This window comes from Cydia amplana, chromosome 15 (genome assembly GCF_948474715.1).
Source record: "Cydia amplana chromosome 15, ilCydAmpl1.1, whole genome shotgun sequence".
In the NCBI taxonomy this organism is placed as follows: domain Eukaryota; kingdom Metazoa; phylum Arthropoda; class Insecta; order Lepidoptera; family Tortricidae; genus Cydia; species Cydia amplana.
The window spans coordinates 2,985,133-3,007,902 of record NC_086083.1 but is presented as its reverse complement, the minus strand read 5'-3'; the positions used below and the strand labels follow the sequence as shown (position 1 = coordinate 3,007,902).

At 35.5% G+C, this 22,770-nt stretch overlaps 1 protein-coding gene and 1 long non-coding RNA gene across 2 annotated transcripts; both read left to right on the top strand.

Annotated features, from left to right (window-relative positions):
• Nucleotides 1-888: 888 nt before the first annotated feature.
• Nucleotides 889-2,503, top strand: LOC134654449 (uncharacterized). Its single transcript, XR_010097332.1, has 2 exons — nucleotides 889-953; nucleotides 2,164-2,503. It is a non-coding gene; the product is annotated as an uncharacterized LOC134654449 (long non-coding RNA).
• A 9,553-nt stretch (nucleotides 2,504-12,056) lies between these two features.
• On the top strand, nucleotides 12,057-22,151 carry LOC134654440 (uncharacterized). The gene is made up of 2 exons (XM_063509885.1): nucleotides 12,057-12,210; nucleotides 21,200-22,151. Exons 1-2 carry the CDS (start codon nucleotides 12,171-12,173, stop codon nucleotides 22,114-22,116), a joined length of 957 nt encoding a protein of 318 aa, XP_063365955.1. The 5' UTR covers nucleotides 12,057-12,170; the 3' UTR covers nucleotides 22,117-22,151.
• The last annotated feature ends 619 nt before the right edge of the window (nucleotides 22,152-22,770 follow it).

The following is a 22,770-nucleotide window of genomic DNA, read 5'->3' as shown; positions in this document are numbered from 1 at the left end:
TTCTCAGTCTACACTGAAACGTGTTACAAGTATAGCTCCGGATGCGATTGCGTTTGATGAGTCAAATAACATTATATATTCGATAAAAAAAAAGTTGTACAAGTTGACTAAAGTTGCTACCAGTAAGTGTTTTGGTAGGTAATTTTAGTTGAAAATTACACGTTAATCTGTAAAATGACATAATATGCTATCTTATTGCTTTGCCGTGCCATGAGCACCTGCAAACAAACTTATAACTTATTTAAGGAATAATTTACGCGCTTGAAACTGCAAGAAACACACTATTTTTTCAAATTTACGATCTTTGTCCTACCAGTTAGTTCTTCGTGTATGTTTTGTTTACTTGCTGTAATGAATGATGTATTTTGGTTTGAACAAATAAATGTACCTTGTTTATTGGCCTTTAGTTGGATTGAAATTTATTTATCCTAAACCCTTCCTCGTTGCCTTTTCCTTTTGAAGCATTGGTGGCCTAGTAGTCAGGCGAGCGACTTTCAAACCGAAGGTCACCGGTTCGAACTCCGGCTCGTACAAATGAGTTTCTTGAAACTTATAAATGAAATTTTAGTTGATATTTGTTTTAGATTTAACGCTGACCAATTGGCCATCTTTAATAATAAACAGAAATGCTGCCAGCATCTACGGAACCATGCCGCACGGGGATAGTTTTTAGTTACATATTTCTTTTAAGATTAGTTTTATTTATTTTTAGATTAATGCCGATTAAAATTAAAATTATAAGTAAGCGTGACTTTTAATTAGGTTAATTATAATTTTAATTTGTTTTCATGATTTCCGTCAACACTGATTATGAAACTATTACTGTTCGCTAATTAATGCAGGTATAAATTGGCAAATAAAATTTGGAGGGTGCATTTTATAGTGCAACACCATGGATCGTACACTGCCGGTGATTTTTGTCACTCTGGTGCTTCAAGCATTATGGGGCTCTGGTAAGCCATAGACATCTAATTTTGTTTTTTTTTGACATTCTTAGCTACTGGGTCCGAAAAGAGGGAGGTCCTCAACTCGGTATTTTTTATGATTTTATTTTTGTACGTATGTTAAGTAACTTGTAAACTAACCTTAATTAAATAATCGTTTTAAAATTTTGTTTATTTGGATTAATTAGATTATTTACCTGAAAACTCGTGACTTTATCAGTATGCATCCGAGAATCCTAATAAATGAAATGAAAAGGCTCTTGAGTTTACAACAAACAACAAAATAAATAGTAATTCCGACTTTTGTTAAGATTCAAATCGGCCATCAATTTAATTCTAATTGGAAAAAACCAATATTGTTTCTTATTTATAAACGTTATGATTATAAATAAGTACGATTGGACGGACGGCGTTAGTCGTTAGTTATAAATAATTTTCTAATATTCAGAATGGAAAGTAGAGTTGAGATGATTCACTGCACTAACGTTAAAAAAGCGGCCAAGTGCGAGTCGGACTCGCACGCGGGTTCCGTATTTAGGGGATTTATGACGTATTAAAAAAAAAACTACTTACTAGATCTCGTTCAAACCAATTTTCGGTGGAAAAGTTTGCATGGTGATGTACATCATATATTTTTTAGTTTTATCATTCTCTTTTTTAGAAGTTACAAGGGGGGCACACATTTTAGCACTTTGAAAGTGTCTCTCGCGCAAACTATTCAGTTTAGAAAAAAATGATATTAGAAACATCAATATAATTTTTGAAGATCTATCCATAGATACCCGTACACGTATGGTTTGATGAAAAAAAAATTGAGTTTCAGTTCTAAGTATGGGGAACCCCCAAAATTTTTTTTTTCTAGTTTTGTGTGAAAATCTTAATGCAGTTCACAGAATACATCTACTTACCAAGTTTCAAGTGTTTCAACAGTATAGTGCTTATAGTTTCGGAAAAAAGTGGCTGTGTCATACCGACGGACGGACAGACAGACAGGTATGACGAATCCATAAGGGTTCCGTTTTTTGCCATTTGGCTACGGAACCATAAAAAGCCATTAGTAAATATTCCGATTATTATTATAGATATGTCCACCGAAAAACACACAGGTCAAAATGATTAGGGGCTTAACTTAATAATTTTCTCTCACACGCGGATATCCGTTACGACTCCATAAGGATCTACTATTTACCAAAGCTAACATTTTGCTTTCACATTCCAGCCTCTTCCTCCCTGCTGGGCCCGCGCACAGCGGCCACCAAAAACGTCGACCAATCCGAGGTGGAAGGGAATGAATATTGTTACTCTTGTGTCAAAATCAACAACATCTGCTACAACCACACCTACTTGTTCGAGCTCCCTGCCCCCTTCGGTAAACACCACCCCGTCGTTGAAAGAATGGGCATCATGGAAGCCACTAACGTTCTGTACTATACCTTCGAACCTAAGCTCAGTGATAAAGAATACTCCAAAGTTGCCTTCGTATCGTTAAACTCTACGAACTTCTCTGGCGTTATTTCTGGCGGGAAGTCTTCTAACTTTGGTCCCTTTGATATAGATCATAGAGAGAAAAAAGTATATCTAGGTGGTTCCGACGGCATATGGGTTGTTGACGATATCAACTATATTCCAACATATTTTAGCGTGAAATCGAATCTCATTACTAACGTTGTTGTAAAGGATTATGTATATTTTACTAGGTACAATTGGAAAGGAATATTTAAATATGTTGCCGGGTATTATGTCGTTCATTTAGCAGATAAAACAATAGATAAGTTTGTCTTGGATGGCGAGCATAATATTGTGTATTTAAATGATACTGGACTATTTATTTCATTTCATAATACAAACCAAAAAGATGTTAAATTATCAACGGAACCGTGGATGAGAGGTTTGACTGTTGATATGAAAGGAACAGTGTACGTGTGGCATATAGATGGGATTTATAAAGTGACTGTAGGCGAAGTTCTTTCCCAGTCTACACTGAAACGTGTTACAAGTATAGCTCCGGATGCGATGGCGTTTGATGAGTCAAACAACATTATATATTCGATGAGAAAAAAATTGTACAAGTTGGCTAAAGTTGCTACCAGTAAGTGTTTTGGTAGGTAATTTTACTTGAAAATTACACGTTTATCTGTAAAATAACATAATCTGCTATGTTATTGCTTTGCAGTGCCATGGGCACACGAAAACAAACTTAACTTATTTAAGGAATAATTTACGCGCTTGAAACTGCAAGAGAGAATTATTTTCAAATTTCCGATCTTTGTCCTACCAGTTAGTTCTTCGTGTATGTTTAGCTCACTTACTGTGATGATGTATACATATATGTTGCTACCAGTAAGCGTTTTGGTAGGTAATTCCCGTTAAAAAGTACAGGTATAGCCTATACCGTATAGGTGTCGGTAAAATTACATGATCTGATATTTATTTGCTTTGCCTTGCCAAAGGCACCTCTAAATGAGGAGTGTCTTTTCCAAAGGATTATTTTTGTATGGTGTTCATAGAGAAATAAGCTCTTTTGAAAAGACTCTCTTCAAATATACTTACTAATCTAATTAATTATTTACAGTTGCAACTGCAAAAAAGACTTTAGCAAAAAAAGATTTTTTTTAATGTACGATGTTTGTCCTAATAGATTTTCATGTATGTATCTTAATTTAAATTACTTGTTGAAATATAATATGTATTTAAAACTTTCGCGTTTTGAACACATATTAAGTCACATTTATACATAAAGGTCTTTATTTATAAATAAAGGTAATAAAATAAATTTCGGGATAGGTCGTCTATAAATCAATACCCGACTGACCTGTTATACAAATCCTTTAAAGTTTTAACTGTTAGACAATTGTTCATATTAAACACAGTTTTAAAACAGCACAAAGCACTTCCTTACAGCACGCAAATCACTAACAAGAGGCGATAGGATCTAGTTTGTAGCCAATTGACAGACACAAAACATGCGTTTTCAAATAACTTCTATATGTATCTAGGTCCACGACTATACAATAAACTAAACGCAGATTGCTGTATTTATCACTTAAGTTTGAGTGAATGTAAGAAGGTTGTACAAAAAGCCTTGGAAAGTAAATCGTATGAGGATACAGACAAATTACTAACGAACCCTAAATAAGTAAATAATTATTAAATTCTTTCTCGTTTTCTGATGCACTAAGCGGAAAACATGTTTTGTCACTTTTGCTACGTTGCTTTATTCTGTTATTAGCATAAATCACGTTTTTAAGTCTTAAACTGTAATATATGTAACATACGCCACAAACCTAGATTAGTCATTATTATTAATTAAATTAAATTAAATTGCCATGTAATTAATTTTATATTTATAGGTATGGTTTGTTTTTATAGTAAGCACATAATCATTATTTAGCCATAATTCTAGAATGTAAACATATCAAACTGATACCTACCTAAATGAACACAAATTTAACTTATAAGTTTGCCGTTATGTAATTTATTTAAGTATTTTTATTTAATTTTTTCTTTCAACCTGAGATACAGGATTTTCCTAGTTCAGGTAGAAGTCAATAAAAAGCCTTACTTTATAAGATATTATTAACCTAATGTTAAATGTATGACTATGTTTTTCTGAATAAAGTTTATTTATTATTTATTATTATAAATGTGAGTTAATATTTATTAAAATGTTGTATTTTCTTTTGAACAAATAAATGTAGATACCTATCTTGCTTATTTGCCTTTAATTGATGCACAATCTATTCATCCTAAACCCTTCCACTTTGCCTTTACCTATCTGTAATGATCAAGCGTGTTGAATACAATGTTACATTAAAACTCTTTACATTTTTTATTTTACTCTGTTGTCTATGAAACAGTTGAATAGAGAAGAGAAGAGATTGGAGTTGTAAAGAAATGAAAATGTGGTAAGTTTTGTGGAGATAAAATACATTTATTTTAAGTTGAACGTGAGTTGTTTTCATGTGGAGACATGGCTCTTACACAGCTTAGGTGGTGTGGTGTAGTATGGTAAGATGAGCTACTTTCAAACCGAAAGTCAAGGGTTCGATCTCCGGTTCATACCAATGAGTTTCTTGAAACTTATGTACGAAATTTCATTTGCTATTTGTTTGAGCTTTAACACTGGCCATTGGCCATCTTTAATAATGACAATTTGAATTTGAGTAAGTCAAGGCTTGTGTTCGAATATGTCTGAACATGTCAAACAGGGATATTAATTCTATCTAGGTATCTATCTAATACTTTTATCTTATACCTTTAAACGAGCAATTCTTGTTTATTTATTTATATATATATTTCGAGGATCTCGGAAACGGCTCTAACGATTTCGATGAAAATTTCTATATGTGGGTTTTCGGGGTCGAAAAATCGATCTAGCTAGGTGTTATCTCTGGGAAAACGCGCATTTTTGAGTTTTTATATGTTTTCCGAGCGAAGTTCGGTCTCCCAGATATTATAACATAAATTTCCAACTCAATTCCGCATATTCCGCGGGCCGAGGCGTCCGACATGTCATTTTCTATGACGGCTGATCGGTGATCACGTGGTGCTTTACACATAAAACGAAGCCCCGGAAGCTACGGCCCGGGCCCGGCCCGGTCTAGCGTGACTCATCCTTAAATATTATTGTCCGAGCGAGCGTGTAGAGCAAACGAAACATCTCCATTCAGCTTGGGCAAAAATGCTTCTGTATGTCCTTGTCAAGCTGTTCTACTCCACAGGTCTCATGTCTCAACCGATTGTCAAATTCTGCCACATTTTCTTCTAAGTCAGTGCAGAGTTAGAATTAGTCGACAGCCACACAAAACAGGCTTCCGGCAGTGACTTCCGTCGCTTTGTGAACCGGGGCCGTGATTAAAGTCCGTCATCCGTCACCACTGTGACGTGACCGGGGATACTTCAAAAAGGGCCGGATTAACTCGGGGCCTCTTTTATTCCAATTAAGCCCATTGGTTTTCACTCTATGAACATTTTTTATTTTTTTTGTGATCGTGCGGAGCCCTTAGCTGATGCGGGCTCTTAGGCAGTGCTTACTCTGCCTAGAGGTTAATCCCGGCAACACACCGAAGCAGGTTCGGTGTGTTTTTATGGGTTTTGGCCCTTAAGACGGTACACTGCCGTATTCGAACTTCAAGATATTCACAAGAGACGACACGTACTAAATCCATACTAGATACCAGTGGCGGCGTTTCAAACATATTCATAGACAAGCCGGGGCTAATTTGGCTTACATATTTCCTTTACAACTCTGCTCAAACGTACAAACGGGAGTCGGCTTTTATGGACGCGCCGCCAATGCTAGTTCTCTTCTCTAGTTCTCTTTTGCAGCGCAATTCGGCCAACCAATGTCACTTTTACTTTAGATAGAGTTAGATATCTATTAGATGTGAATTGGATCTCTAAGTCATATCTTGTGGAAATCGTTCAAGAGTATCTCCAGAATCGCGGAAATGTCAAATTTGACAGGTTAGATCTTAAACATATCGTTATCGTATCTTGGTGATGTCTAAAAGATATCTAAAAGATGTCTATTTCAAAATCCGAATCGGGCCCATAATCGTTTTTTAAACGGGTTTGTGCGGATTTCTTGCTCACAGCGGAAGCTGTCCTTTCGGTGGCCCAAAACTCACCCATTACTTAATAGGACAAAGGCTTTGTTTAATAGCTTAAGATTTAAGCCCTCCTCGTAGGCCCCGCTCACCTGTAGGTCAAGTATAACTTACATTTTGATAAAATGATGTCATTTAATTATCAATTGCTCGGACGTGCGTCTCACTTGCGTCCGTACAGTAAACTCCAGAGATAACTGACCCTGATAGTGATAACTGAACTTTTATGCAGGGGGTTAGTTATCTCTGAAGATTAGGTACTTTACATGTACGAATACGTACGAGCGAAGTGTATACACCTGATAACATAATGGGATGATAACGTAATTTCAGGGTTCATACATTTTTTGCCATAAACAATTGCGACCATTTAATTACATTATGTTTTGTTTCGTTTGTTTTGTCTAATCAAATGTAATACTAACTCGAGCTATAAGTAACTGTATTTCCTAACAATCCTAACCCTATGGACGTCAAGTTCGAAACAAAGATATTACAATTTTTACTTTTGAAATCTTTGCTTTTAAGTAGGTAAATAGTTTAGTTGACGTATATAAAAGTTTTGAGCTTCCCATCAACACAGCGGTAGTACTAGGTAATTAAATTAGTGTTTTAATTTAAACTTTCCTTTTTTAAGTATTTTCGACAGTTGATACCTTATCGGATCTAAATTATTTTTAAATGGATATAAACATTAATGCTGATTAAAATAATTAAGTAAATTGTTTAAATATTTAAAATAATTTGTTTTCATGATTTCCATCAACTGATTATGAGACTATACAGTTCGCTAATTAATGCAGGTATAAATTCTCAAATAAAATTTGGAGGGTGCATTTTAAAGAGCAACACAATGGGTCGTACAATGTTGGTGATTTTTGTCACTTTGGTGCTTCAAGTACTATGGGGCTCTGGTAAGTAAGACATGTAATATTTTTCAACTCGGTTTTATATTATGATTTTATTTTACTTTTGTATGTTTGTTACTTTAGTACTCCATCATATCTAAAGAAAACAAATTATTTTAATAAAATTTTGAAAATTTGTTTGTGTTCAGATTAAATTAGGTAACCTGAAAATTTGTGACTTTATCAGTAAGCATCCGAGTCTTAATAAATTAAATGAAAAGACTGGTGTTTTACAACAAACCACATAATAAATAGTAATTCCTATTTTTAATTAATGTCAAAGCGGCCGTTGATTAAATTCAAAATGTGGAATCCAAATCTTACTTTAAAAAAAAAATCCTAAAATTCAGGCAAAGTAGAGTTGTACAATGCACATACCTACGTAAAAACTTTTAAAATAGTCATAATAACTAAATATATATTCCGATTAGGTATATTATATGTCCACTGAAAAACACGCGGTCAAAACGATTCCCCGCTAAATGTTTTTCTCTCAAATGAGGATATTCGTTACAACTTCTTGCTTAATAATCCACTCTATACTGAAACTAACATGTAGCTTTCACATTCCAGCCTCCTCCCGCCTGCTGGGCTCGCGCACAGCGGCCACCAAAAACTTCGACCCAGCCAAGGTGGACAGGAATGAATATTGTCACTCCTGCGTCAAAATCGACAACATCTGCTACAACCACACCGAGTTGTTCGAGCTCCCCGCCCCCTTCGGTGAACACCCCGTTGTTAAAAGAATGGGCATCATGAAGTCTACTAACCTTCTATACTACACGTTCGTACCTACGTTCAGTGATAAAGAATACTCCAAAGTTGCCTTCGTATATTTAAACTCTACGGATTTATATGGTGTCATCTCTGGTTGGCAGTCTTTCAACTTCGGTCCCTTTGATATAGATCAGTACAATAAAAAAGTATATCTAGGCGGTTCCGACGGTATATGGACAGTTAATATTAACAGCCGTTTCCCAGCATTTTTTAGCATGAAGGCGAATCTAATCACTAACGTTGTTGTAAGGGAGAATGTGTATTTTACTGCGTCAGGTCGTAATGGAATATTTAAATATGTGCACGGGTATTATGTCACCCAATTAGTAGATAAAACGATAAATAAATTTATTCTGGATAACGGGTACAATATTGTGTATTTAAATGATACTGGATTATATATTTCATTCCGTAGTCAAATCCAGAATGATGTTAGATTATCAACGGAACGGTTCATCAGAGGTTTGACTGTTGATGCGAAAGGAACAGTATACGCCTGGCATGTGGATGGGATATATAAAGTAACTTTAGGCACAGTTCTTTCTCAGTCTACGTTGAAACGCGTTTCAAATATAGCTCCCGATGCTATGACGTTTGATCAGTCAAACAATATTATATATTCGATTGGAAAAATCTTGTACAAGTTGACCAAAGTTGCTACCGACAATTGTTTTGGTATGTAATGGTTGAATACAGTTGAAGAATACTAAAGAGATTTGCTACATAATTTGCTTTGCTTTGCCATGGGCACCTGAATGAATACATACATTTTATAACTAATTTAAGGATTTTTTGTCCTCAGGTAAGGTGGGGTAAAAATGACTTACGTTAGACCGGGCTGAGTCCGGGCTGGAACCTCCGGCGCATACTTTTCTATGACAGATGACCGGTCATCACGTGATGCTTCCCATAGAAAACGAAGCGCCGGAAGCTCCGGCCCGAACCCGGCCTGGTCTATCATGAGTCATCGTTAAGTTAAGACTATCACAGGGACAACACAAACACTTGTATGGAATTCTCATGCTGTTTGTCTTGCCCCGATCAAAATAAACTACCCCACCTTACCTTACCTGTTTTATACGTATCTGGAGTGTAATTTTTTTCCTTACTGTAATACTACCTTAACCTACCCTTACCTTTACCTTGTGTTTTCCTTATTCTATTTTTTTTACTGTTGAAAAAATAAATTGAACCTTGCTTTTTGGCTATAATTGGAGTGAAATCAATTTGTCCTAAAACCTTCCTCTTTACCTCTATCGACTAACTGTAAGTACTCGTAATGACTTGTTACGGTTTTGTTCTTATTGTGATACGACCTAGAACTTCGCTCACGCTGATACCAATCACCACCACCAGCATGCGAAATGAAGTGCAATTCGTGCGCTCGTGCGTGAGATGGACGCTAAAGTCGTCTCAAAACTAGTTCAACATCGTAACAGGTTCATAAATCTGAATCGAGCTCCATGATAACACACGACAACGATTGTCATGAGTATTTACTTCTACATAATACTAAGTGATTTTGAATAATGAAATAAGAGTGTTGCCTTTAGTACATTTCCTTTTAACCTCCGTGTTATACGCGAAAATGACCTGATTGTAATAAAGGGGATTATCAATTATTTTACGGTATTACGGTGCACGAACACAAATAGAATGGTTGACTTTGACTTTGAACGGTCACTGACAGGTGTTAAAAAGGTTATAAAATAATACTTAACACGCTTCAGTTGCTCTGTTTATAAACAATAGCGAACAATGCAAAAGGATTTTACCGAAAAATGGTCATTTGTTTCTTGGAAATTTGAACTTTTTGGCTAACACTTAAAGCTGAGTTTACAGTAGCTAACTTTTGGGTGTTAACAAGTACACACTTTTCATAAGTTTTTCTAAATTGAATCGTTCGGTGGTGGACAGAACATTCGATAAATTGATTCCTACATAGATGATGGCTTAATACCTATTCTGCCCCAGCACACATAGTCGTAACAGTCATTCAAAAACTCGTTCAATTTTTTACCGTATTTCCGTGCAATAAGTTCCAAATTCAAACAGATTTTTTCGATGGCTATTAGGTCTGCTGTTATTAAGCGTGGAAGTATTGTCAATATTGTCATCCACTTGTGTAAGTGGTATTGTTTGGCTTTGTTCATAGTCACACTCTGAATCGACAGATGTATTGAAACATGGAATTAGTACGAAAACAACAAACTAGATGTATTAAGGGAAGGGTCAAAAACATTCGGGAAAGCCGGTGTCTTTTCTGTGGACATGGACATGACAAAAGCTAACAATTTGGATACATTTTTATCTAATACCTTTAAACGAGCAATTCTTGTTTATTTATTTATTTATTTATTTATATATATATATATTTCGGGGATCTCGGAAACCGCTCTAACGATTTCGATGAAATTTGCTATACGGGGGTTTTCGGGGGCGAAAAATCGATCTAGCTAGGTCTTATCTCTGGGAAAACGCGCATTTTCGAGTTTATATGTTTTCCGAGCGAAGCTCGGTCACCCAGATATTAAGACTTTAATCAAAGAAAATTTTAAGAAGTAGAAAGCAGATTTTTGCATGCATATAAGGATAAAGTACGAAAAATTGGCGTTGAAGTCCAATTATTTTATGATGCACACAGGAAAGTCCCATAAACTTAACTCGTATTAAAAAATAAACTTGAAAACGGTTATAAGGTAAACGTACTGGTGCTCGACGCGGTACCAGTACATGTCATCTTGAAACTTAAGTTGTCAAGTGAAGTGACAGCAGGGTGTCATCTATTGGGAATTAGGATGTCGACCACGTACGTTTACCTTATATCGCGTATAAAAATACATCCCGACGTTTCGAACCCTCAGCGTTCATGGCTAACGGGTAGTGATTTATTTCATGAGTAACTATCGCGGCAACCGAAGACAATATCATAATAAAAAGTTTTTGACCCTTACGCCCACTGTGGTCGTATTTAAATTATAAGCGTCACACGACTCACACGCTACACTGTTACTCACACGCTACTCTACTACGCACACGCTACTACGCATGATTGTAACGATTTTCGTAGATCTGATTAAGTACTAACTAAGAACCTGTTTTGTATGTGAGTAGCGTAGAAGAAAACCGGACATACTTGAACCATTGGGAGAGTTAGATCATCTTACGTACAATGATACAGTCATGAATGACTCAATCGCACCAATCAGCGTGAGCGATTTTCAAGGTTGTATAAAAACAAGATAAAAACCAATTGTTAGGTTAAATCTGAAATATTTGACTGCTCAAGTATTTTTATCAACAAGCCTTTAAAGTATTAAGATATTACCTTTTCCCCCTGTATACTGACCCAGTTATATGTTCAAACACGTGGGCATAGGCCCATATATTACCAGCACCCGGAGGCGTCGTCAATTCTTTAATTCACATTGCGTATATAATTTCGTTTGATCCATATTACGCGTGACTTCACCGAGTGACTAAAAATAAAACCTTTGAACCGTAGAAGATGTAAAATGGTATAGGTAGGCATTCGAGGCTCGTATATGGAGGGGTACGGTCGAGTCAAACATCTTTACAAGCTAAAATTCCAAAAATAGAATTACACGACTTTATTTACATTGTCTTAAGGGGCCCACTGATCAGTTAGAACAAAAAGTTGACAGTTCCGAACAACTGACAGGCCGATACCGTCCGGCGGACTGTTAATCAGTGGGCCCCTTTAGAGGAGTGTAAATATGTTATTGGAACGTTGGCTTGTACAGATGTTTATGAACACGACTGTACAATACAGTTTGGCACTTGGTACTTTTTGTAGTTAGTTGGTGTTTCACGGTATTTAAGTATTAATGGGGTTGTGTAGTGGTATTGTGGTCGGCGGTGTTGATGGACGTGCCGGTGTTTAGTTGATTGTTTTTTTAAATAACTGCGTGATGAAAACAATGAAGATGCAATTCGCCGGAGTTTGTGCAGGTTTGTTTTTTTATTTATTTACGTCAGTGGATTTAAAGTTACTTTTGTATAGATATTTTTTGAGTACTTTTGTGTGTTTGTTGATGCAAATATTCACTTATTTATATGTAAATGCATAGCCACTTTTAGCATTTACAGATAGTTATCTAAAAATACTACAATTACATAGTTAGTTTATGTTTGACAGTTCGTTTTTATACATTTGATTTTTCAATCATAAAGTAAATATTTATGAGCAAATATTGGTGCGAAAATAATTAAATGAAAAGCTATATTTTCAGGTAGCTAATGGGCAAAATAGATAAATACCTTAAAAGTAGCATACATTTCACCCTGCTTATTGAATAAGCTGATTCATTCACTCCAGGCAATTTCCGTATTTTTATTACACATCTCGTTTCTGAGATGAGAACTCATATTAAAATTGCAAATGACACCTAAAGCTCCGCTTTAATTTGACGGTTATTACGTTTAAAATGCAACTCGTGTTCCGTTGTTTTTGTTTAGATAAAAAAAATGACAAACTAAAAAAAAGTGAAATGTTTTGACACGAGCTAAAATTTTGAAACATTGCTCAAGGATTTAAATAAGAGTTATTAGATTATCATTAACATTTAACGCATGGACCGTAAAAGGTAATTTAGGTACATATCTAAATATTAGTAGATTTAGATGAAAATTAAGTGATACGTATAAAAATTCACGTTTTCTGTAGCAGGCTAGACAAATGCCTATAGATATTATACTGGTTGTTGGAAATGAAAAGTAGGACAATATTGATTAATTGTGAAGTGGGGCAGAATCACGTAAATATAGGTACATACCTACATAACTACAGGTTGTATCTAAGCTAGTCACGCAGGACATTTTATTGAGTGATGAGTTTGTTAGAAATTTACTATAGAATTAGAATAGAAGATGCTTTATTCAAAAATGCTTAATTAAAACTTAACTAACAACACTGACACAGATTGGTTATAAAGCGTTCCTGAAATGGTCTCCACTCAGCTTCATTTCAAGGGACCTTTCAGGTCCCCGACGCTGGTCTTCCGTGGAAACCCTTCCGAGAGAGCGCAACTACAAGCTATACAAATGAAATATAATATGACTTTCTTATATTTTATTCGTAATCTCCATAAGAACATAACATTAAGCTAGTTTTACGGTTTCACTCACGTGTTTTAGTCACTCGCGCGACATGTTTAATTTTGTTGTATGTTGCTGTGTGTGTGTTGTTTGTTGTGTGTTGTATGTGTTAATGTTATTATGTCTCACGATAGTTTAAATTCAAATCAAAAAACGTTACATTTATCAATAAATTATCCACAATACAAGCCTCACTGAGCTGTGGGACTAAAAGGTAGGTCTGTGTAATGGCTCCTCTACACGATGGGCCAACGCCGGCCACTCCAAGGGACGCATTTATGCGTTAGAGGGAGCAAGTGATATTGCTATCTCATTCTACCGGATGGCTGCGTCCCTTGGAATGGCCGGCGTTGGCCCATCGTGTAGAGGAGCCATAAAATTGGTTAACTATTATGGCGTGGCGTGACCGCCTTGTGTTAAAACTCTAATTGTTTGGGAAACTTAGAAGAGTCCCAATATGATCTCGGAACAGTCGCAACTGACCTATGCGTACTTGTAGGAGTCTCTAATATAAATAACAATGCATTAACTCTTTAGAGATTGGAGATATGACTAGTCTAGTCTATTCCTATTATGTGCGTAAGAAACCTACACGTTCCATAGTAGACGTGGGACGTGAGGTCATACACAACAAAAACCGGCCAAGTGCGAGTCGGACTCGCGCACGGAGGGTTCCGCACCATCAACAAAAAATAGAGCAAAACAAGCAAAAAAACGGTCACCCATCCAAGTAATGACCCCGCCCGACGTTGCTTAACTTCGGTCAAAAATCACGTTTGTTGTATGGGAGCCCCACTTAAATCTTTATTTTATTCTGTTTTAGTACTTATTTGTTGTTATAGCGGCAACAGAAATACATCATCTGTGAAAATTTCAACTGTCTAGCTATCACGGTTCGTGAGATACAGCCTGGTGACAGACGGACGGACGGACGGACGGACAGCGGAGTCTTAGTAATAGGGTCCCGTTTTTACCCTTTGGGTACGGAACCCTAAAAAAAGGATCATGTCTTTCCCGTATAAATGGCTATAAAATCATATATATTATTTTATCCAGATATTACAATTTTCTATTAAATTATGTGATACAATCATTATTTACATAGTAATATTATTGGTTCATGCTTACATAAACACAAGCTGTTCTACAGGAGTGTCATTTTTTGTTTTAATTACTGTACAATTATGCCTCACATACAAAATGTCACAAAAACCCAAACAAAACAATTGTCTGCATGCTACATGTAACAGGAAAAATATAATAAAAAGTCTACCTGTTCGCTATCTAATACTATCTATACCTGCGGCGGTAGCACGGTCGCATTTTTATAGCTTGTCACCATGCCTGTCACGTTCTAACAAGTATGTAAGTACGAAAGTGACGGGCATAGTGACAGGCGATAAAAATGGAACCATGCTGTGCCCGCTAGACATGATACAACGTAATACGGCTAGGGTAAAGGCACCAGTAGTCAGCCTTATAACGACTTTTTTAAGTTTGAACGTTCGGCATTTCTACAGGATTAGTCGGATAATTAAACAAATGACATGGTTAGATCAATTGTTTATCAGAGTTTTAAAACAAAATATTAAAAAAAATAACAATCCTCTTTATAATATCTCTAATTAAGTTTAAACAAAAAGTGGCACTTTTCTCCAGTAGTCAGCCTCTAAAATCCAGTAAGCAGCCTCTGTGTACCCAGTACTCAGCCTATATAAACTATTCATAATAATTAGATCAAAATCACTAATATTTATATCAAAATCAACGATATTATAATATTTATTTTTCTTTATAATTTTTGTTATCGTTATTGTAGTTAGTTGTAGTTTTTAATTTTAGTTTACAATTTTTTGCATATTATATCAAAATCAGGGATGTTATACAAATATCTATTTTTTATTACTATTTTAGTTATTGTTATTGTAGTTAGTTGTAGTTTTTAATTTTAGTTTATAATTTTTTTGCATATACATATGAACATATGTATTACTTACCTACTTGTTTACTTATTTAATAAATAAAAAATCTTATAGGTACATACAATTCTTATGACACGAAATTTGTTGGCCATAGGTACTTAATTAACTAACATTATTCTTGCAAACTAAGAATCGCAATATTTATTTTCTAATAATTAATCCGTCAAAAATTAATGAGGTATTTCAGGTAATATATAATTATGTTCCTAGTAGGTATTCGGTAAAAAATAATTAATCGAGTCTATGCAGATCTAATTATCATTAATAAACAAAGTCATATACCGACCAGGAAAAAGCAAAATGATAGTTATGTATAGTTAACGTCAAAAATATGTATACACTTTTGAACCTTATTTCAATGAGATAGGGTTTAAAAATGTGGACATATTTTTGGCGGCGACGTACCAAGCAAGGTCAATGGCTGAGTACTGGATCCGCGAAACCCAGTGCTCAGCCGCAATAAAACGTAATTTCAAATGCGGCTGACTACTGGGTTTTACTTTAAATTGACTAGTGCATGCCTAACTACATTTGAAAATGTAAATTTAACGGTCCTAACGGTCGCATTGGCTCGAAAATAATAAAATAAACGAATAACCCAAAGGTCAGCCGTGGGGGGCTGGGCACTGGATTCTTTGGAAAAAAGTGTTATCCGGTGGCCAGCCCCCTCAATTTATAAGTGAAATATTGATATTTTCATTCAAATATAATGCAATTTAATAGATAAACTAATAAATAAACCAATCATTAACAAAAACAATTACTTTTAACATTAAAACATAGTTTTTCTTGCCTGTTAAGAGAACACCACGTGCAGTAAAAAATATGGCGGACATGACACTATTGCACTCGTCGACAAACAGTACCTGTATGAACGAGTATATTTCTTCCCCCCGTTCCCTCACCGCACCTGTCGTGTGACGTATTAACCAATAAGGAATCAAAGCTCCTATTTGACTACTCGCGATTTGTTTAAATGAATATACCAGATATTTATGACCAATAAACGGCTCAAAAGGCTGACCACTGGTACCCGGCTGGCCACTGGTGCCGTTACCCTATCTATAGGCATAGACGTGGTGATAAGAATCTCCATTTCCCTAACAAGCGTAATGGCGCTAACATTGAAACTATTCCGTCGCGAACATCCAAAAGTCCCATCTCAGTAAAAGCCTGGCGTCACTTACAACCTTATCTAAATAAATGCGGTATATTGAATTACTCTAACAACAGTAACCTGCGGTAGCCTCGTGAGTATAAATGCGTTTGTCAATTGTCTTTATTCATTCAAACGCATAACGCAATGAAACGCATAATTTTATAACTTCTATGTAAGCGCTCAGACGCATCTTAAATTCTTAATGAGTTTCTATTTATTAGTCTGGCCTATTTTAGATTTATTTTAATTTAGAGTAGTTTAGTTTTTAATGTTAGTTTTAATTTTAGTTTTAATTTATTTTAAATTTTAGATAGTATATGGTGTGTCCTACAGGTTCCTTAATACCTGTTTACGTAAGCAATAGGTATAGGTACTTAAAGTAGTACCTAACAACTGATACTATTAGGGAACAAATCAAATCAATTAATTAAATATTTTGATTTGTGTTTTTTAAGTAGTAATTAATGTAGGTACCTACGCAGTACCCAATAATGAAAGAAAAAAAAGATAATTAGACAAACCCGTGTCGATTATAAATATTATAATGTTAGGGATTCGTAACATTTATTCTTATTCTATAATAGGATTAATAGGTACATAGGTAATAACAGAATAAATAAACTAAACATTAAAATTAAAACTAAACCTTAATAAACCTTATTATTCTTATTCTTAAATTAAGGTTATTTTGCTGCGTTGCCACGATTTTTTATTGCCAGTAGGTAAGTACCTATTAAAATTGTCAATTTTCCGCTGCTGTAACTTTATGTGTAAGGCCTGAGTGGACGCTCGAGTTGGGCGTGCAGCGGGGCGGGGCGTGCGGCGTGCTTGTTAAACAAATGCAAGCGTATAGGAGCGGCCTTAGTGCACGCTGCTCAAATTACTTGTGACGCCCGACGCCACGCTGCACGCCCCGCCGAACGCTCCGCTTAGAGCGTCCACTCAGGCCTTACACTAACAATTACATAAATATATAGATATACAAACCCATAACTCCCTTGTATCTTAGTAATCGTATTAGGTAACCATAATATATCCCTAATTCCATATTGTACGTCATCAATGACTCGTAATAATCCCAAATGCGACCGCGCAATCGGAGAGCACGGAGATTAAACATCAATGTATAATAGATAATGATAGCTGGGGGCCTAGTCAAGATGCCAATTGTTTGCACCTTAGCGAACTAATCGCTATAATGTCTCTCTGTCGCACTTATATGGAAGAGTGATAGAGAGACGTTACTGTTTCGTTCGCTACGGCGCAAACGATTTGCATCTTGGCTAGGTCTTCTTATGTAATATTGTATAAGAAACATTTGTAACGAGGCATAGAAATTAAGACGATCGTATTTGTTTATCGTTTATTTTCATTATATACTCTAAAAGTGGCTCATTGTTTAGCTCTGAATCGGGTGATATGATAAACTGAGTGATATGTTTCGACCCTAGCGAAAATTACCGTAAAATGGGGTGAGTAGGCGCAAAACTGACATTCAAACCTCGATAACATTTTATTTTTACATATGCAAACTGAATGGTGTATATAATAAGTGTTCCGGACGTTTTTATTTTAGTTTTTATCTTATTTTGGGTAGTTCCATTTCATAACTTTGACGATAAAGAGGAAAACCCACCTCACCCCGTAGTGCCTCGTATTTGGGGTGAGAGGGCAAAGACACAGGTGACAAAGGTGAAGGTGAGGTTTGGGGTGAGGGACAAAGGTGACTTTGGAAGAATGTTGGATCGTTTTTTTTTTATTATGCGTATTACTATAGCTCCATTTTAAATTGGAATACATTATTTTTGTAGCAGTAGCCTTAAAATCCCTTCTCACCCCCCTCTCAAACCTTCTCTCCCCATTCATAACCCACCTCTCCCCGCGAAACCTACTCACCCCATTTTACGGTACACGAACGAAAAATCTAATGCTCAACAATTTTCAGCTAATATTATAACCGGATTAACCGGAACTCTATTTTCAACTCCTTCTGCTTGTAATATTAGTCGTAAATTGTTAACACACTTTTCGTCAGTCGCGACACTCGTGACATCTAGTATCAAGTAGCAGTACTGATAAATCCGCTACTTGACGCTAGATGTCGAAAATAATAAGCGTTTTGGTAAGAAAACTGATGTATGGAGTGAGTACTATACCTATATGCTTATACTTATTTCTCTATGAAATATCTAAAATAAAATATATTTTCTTATTTTCCAATTAAATAAATTTTATCTTATCTTATCTATGCCCTAATGTAAATGTCTACCCTACAGCTTCCTATGAAAAATCGATATAATAACAATGGCGACGGCTTCATCAAACATTTATGTTTCCGTGTCGATCGCGTGGCGATAATGACCCAATATCCTTTTAATTTCTGGTTATTTGGGCTTCAATAATGTTTCGTGTTACGGAAAGGGAGACATTCGGTAGGTGCCCAAATAAGTACGCTCTTATTGTTTAGGTTAGGTTAGTCACTTTCTTAGAAGGTCACATTCGAGTTAGGTCACGTTCTGAGGACGTCACTTTCTGAAACAAGATTGTCAGTAGAAAAAGGCGCGAAATTCAATTTTTTTATGGCAAGATAACACTTCGCGCCTACATTTTTTATGCCGCTATTTACTGACGGAAATGGCTTGACAGAGTATGTAGGTAGGTATATAAAACAACAAATCAAATTCAAATTAAAGCTACCATTAAACTATTTTACATTCAAAAACATAATTTAAAAATCATTCTAAGCCAACATGAAAAAAATCGGGTTATTCCCACTAGTTACCACCAAGTTGTTACCAGTGGTAACTACTGGGAATATTTTTCCCGCCTTTTAATTCCCAGTAGTTTCGACCAAAATTTTGTTAGAGTTAATAAATACAAATAAAAACAGTTATTTTCCCCAGTAGTTACCAGTGGTAAAAGGTGGGAAAATAATTCCCAGTAGTTACCACTGGTAACAACTTGGTGGTAACTAGTGGAAATAACCCAAAAAATCACTCAAAAATTTGCATCAAAACCTTGTCACGCTGGATAAAATGCAACTTTCTCATCAGCTTTTAAAGAATAAAGAGAGCCTTTAGGATCTGGTGCGGTGAAAAAACTAATTCCAAATTCAAACTGGTTTCCTAATGACTGGTAAACACTGTATTCGTATTTATAGTTGGTCAAATCAATTTGTCAGTCAGTAAGAACCAGGAAAACTATAGGTACTCATCCTTTTCTTTTGGGTACTAGTACTAGTGTACGAGTAAGACAATGATAGTATGATTCTCTTTGTCTATGTTTGAAATGAGACAGTCCTTTGACAAACTATAAGTTCAGCATTTTCATGAGTCAACTGTCATCACGAATGAAATAAACACTCATATGACTCGGAAAAACAAAGCAGTCAAGGTTTTCACTAAAGTAAGGAAGGAACACAAAACAACTTTTAATTGCTCAATAGACCCGCCAATCTATCGCTAATCCTTCTCAATTGGTTAATGGAAACACTAGTGCTGTGAAATATACCTTCTGCACGTCATTATAGTTTATTTACGATCTTAGCCGGACCTTGGTTCAATCAAAACATGTGTTTTTTTAGGTACAGTCGCTATCAGATATATCGGAGCGGCCAAGCTGCTTACAAATATCTGGACACGCACTCTAGACAATAGAGGCGTGATCAGATATTTGTGAGCACCTCGGCCGCCCCGATATATGTGATGGCGACTGTACATGTGTAATTGTTTATTTACAGATAAAGGAAAATTGACATTTTAGCAGATGAGAGTGTCGCTTACGTAACGACGGTCTGTTAATATTTCATGGCTTTTCTATGAAATTGGCAGTATATTCTAGAACTATTCTAGAAGGATTTGATTAAGGTAGCTCAGGTAGCTGCTATACAAGGCGAAAGCGTTACGTTATCTACATTCTCGTGGAATGCCCCAGATACACTGCCAGTAGTAATTATACTCATTATGAAGTTCGTATCAATTCAATAACATAATAATTATTATAGAACTGATCTTTTTAACTTCAAATTGGCCTCCAGAACGATTTGAACGCATGTTGAATAGGTACCTAATTTGTATTAGTGTAAAAATATTTTTTTTATCAATTATATTTTAAAAATTTTTTTTGCTAAAATCTAAATGAGCAGACTCGGAAAAATTAACAATGCGATAACAAGAACAATTATCGTAATTATTATGAATGCAACGTGACGGAAGAACACTTCATACTGTTTAAAATGATTTGAACGAATGTTGCGTATACCTAATTTGTTTTAATGTATGAAAATTAAAATTAATGTTTTTATTTAAATGAGCAGACTTGTGAAAAATGAACAATGCGATACAATAACAACTATCGTAATTATTTTTTATGCAACCTGATGAAAAAATACTTTATACCGTTAGGTAATACCCACTAACACTCTTATTCCTAAAACATTACGGGCCATTTAGTTAAATTATGATTTATTCCTTTCTTACAAATACATAAGTTAAAATGACAGATAAAGACAAACGATTCATAGCAAATTAACAACTATCGCTGTCAAAAGTGGAAAAGACGACAAATCAATAAAAACTGGATAAAATGTCAGTTTTATCATCATTTATACAGCTATATCATTTATAAAGTCGACCATCATAGCCCTACAGGTCAGTAACACGTTTATGAATAACGACATAATACTTTTCGTTTTTCTTTCCAGCTCTCTTCTCCCTGCTGGCCCAGCATGCTAGTGCAACCACCACTGAGATCATCGACGCCGGCCCGGAGGATGTGCGGGACTCCCCCCAATATTGCGCCACGTGCGTCAAAGTGGACTCCATTTGCTACAACCGCTCTCACCTCTTCGAGCTCACAGCTAACTTCAGAAACCACGTTGTCATCAAGAAAATGGGCATCCTAAGGTCCAATAACGTCTTGTACTACAGTTTTGAACCCAAACTCGAGGATCCAGAGTATTTTAAAGTTGCCTACGTCTCTTTAGATTCACCAGAACTCTTTAATGGCACGATCAATTATGGGAACACAAACGTCACCTTCAATTTTTCGGTCTTTGATTTTAATCAAAACGAGAACAAGATATATCTCGCCGGTTCTGATGGTATATGGGCCCTTGAAGACGCTAATACAGACCGCCCGGTTTTAAAATTCTTCGCTGCTAAAAGTCATAGAATTACCGATCTTGTTTCGAAGGACTATGTATATTTTACGGAGGAAGAGTCTCAAGGAATAATTAAAGATAAAAATGGTCACTTTTTTAGGAAATTGGAAAATAAAACTATAGAAAGTTTTGTTTTGGACAAAGATGTCGAATATACAGTGGTTTACTTACATTCTAGTGGGTTGTATGCTTTCAATAGTAAAACCAACGAAGATGTCAGGTTGTCGAGAAATCCTTTCTTTAGAGGGCTTACAGTAGATTTGGAAGGGATAGTATATGCTTGGTATATAGATGGAATATATAAAGTAATTATAGACAGTGTTTTGGTACACTCGAGCGTAAGACGAGTTTCCGATGTTGTGGTAGGTACTATGACGTTTGATAATTCTAATAATATAATATATTCGAATGAACGATCTTTGTATAAGTTGACTAAAGCAGATACTGCCAAATGTTAGGTAAATAGTCATTAGCATTATAAACCTAAAACTTAAAAAAAGTACAAAGAGATCGGTACCTATTTCTTCCCCCTTTTTGCTCGTGCCACACTCGAGAGAATATTTAGCACATACGTATACATTAATTTATATTAGAATTTAAAATTATTTATCACTTCTCATCATCGTAAAAATATAAGGCCCCATACATTCCACGACTCTTCTCTTTCTGCACAGAAAGCGCACATAAAGTTAAGAGCCCATCAACGTGCACACTAGCGCCACTGATAAAATCGTGATTATTTCAATTTAACGAAAGATATTTTAAAAAGGGGGCCTTTGCACTTTTTGTGATGGGGAAAAAATGTTAACATCGCGAGAGTGTAAGACGTAAGATGTCATTGAGTTTTCACTTCTGTCGGCACTCCCGGAGTGCAACCCTTTTTTTTTACTTTCTCATTTACTTCGTTTATTGAAAATATTATTTTTAATAACAAACATTTTTTGTTTTGTAATTTAGAAAGAAAGAAAGAAAGAAAGAAAATACATTTATTTATGACACACATATGACAAAAACTTGTGGACACATATACAATGTATATATTATATAACATAAAGTGCAAATGCCATAAAAGGGTCACAACTCAGCATGTAGCTGGCAAAGCCAGCGCTGTT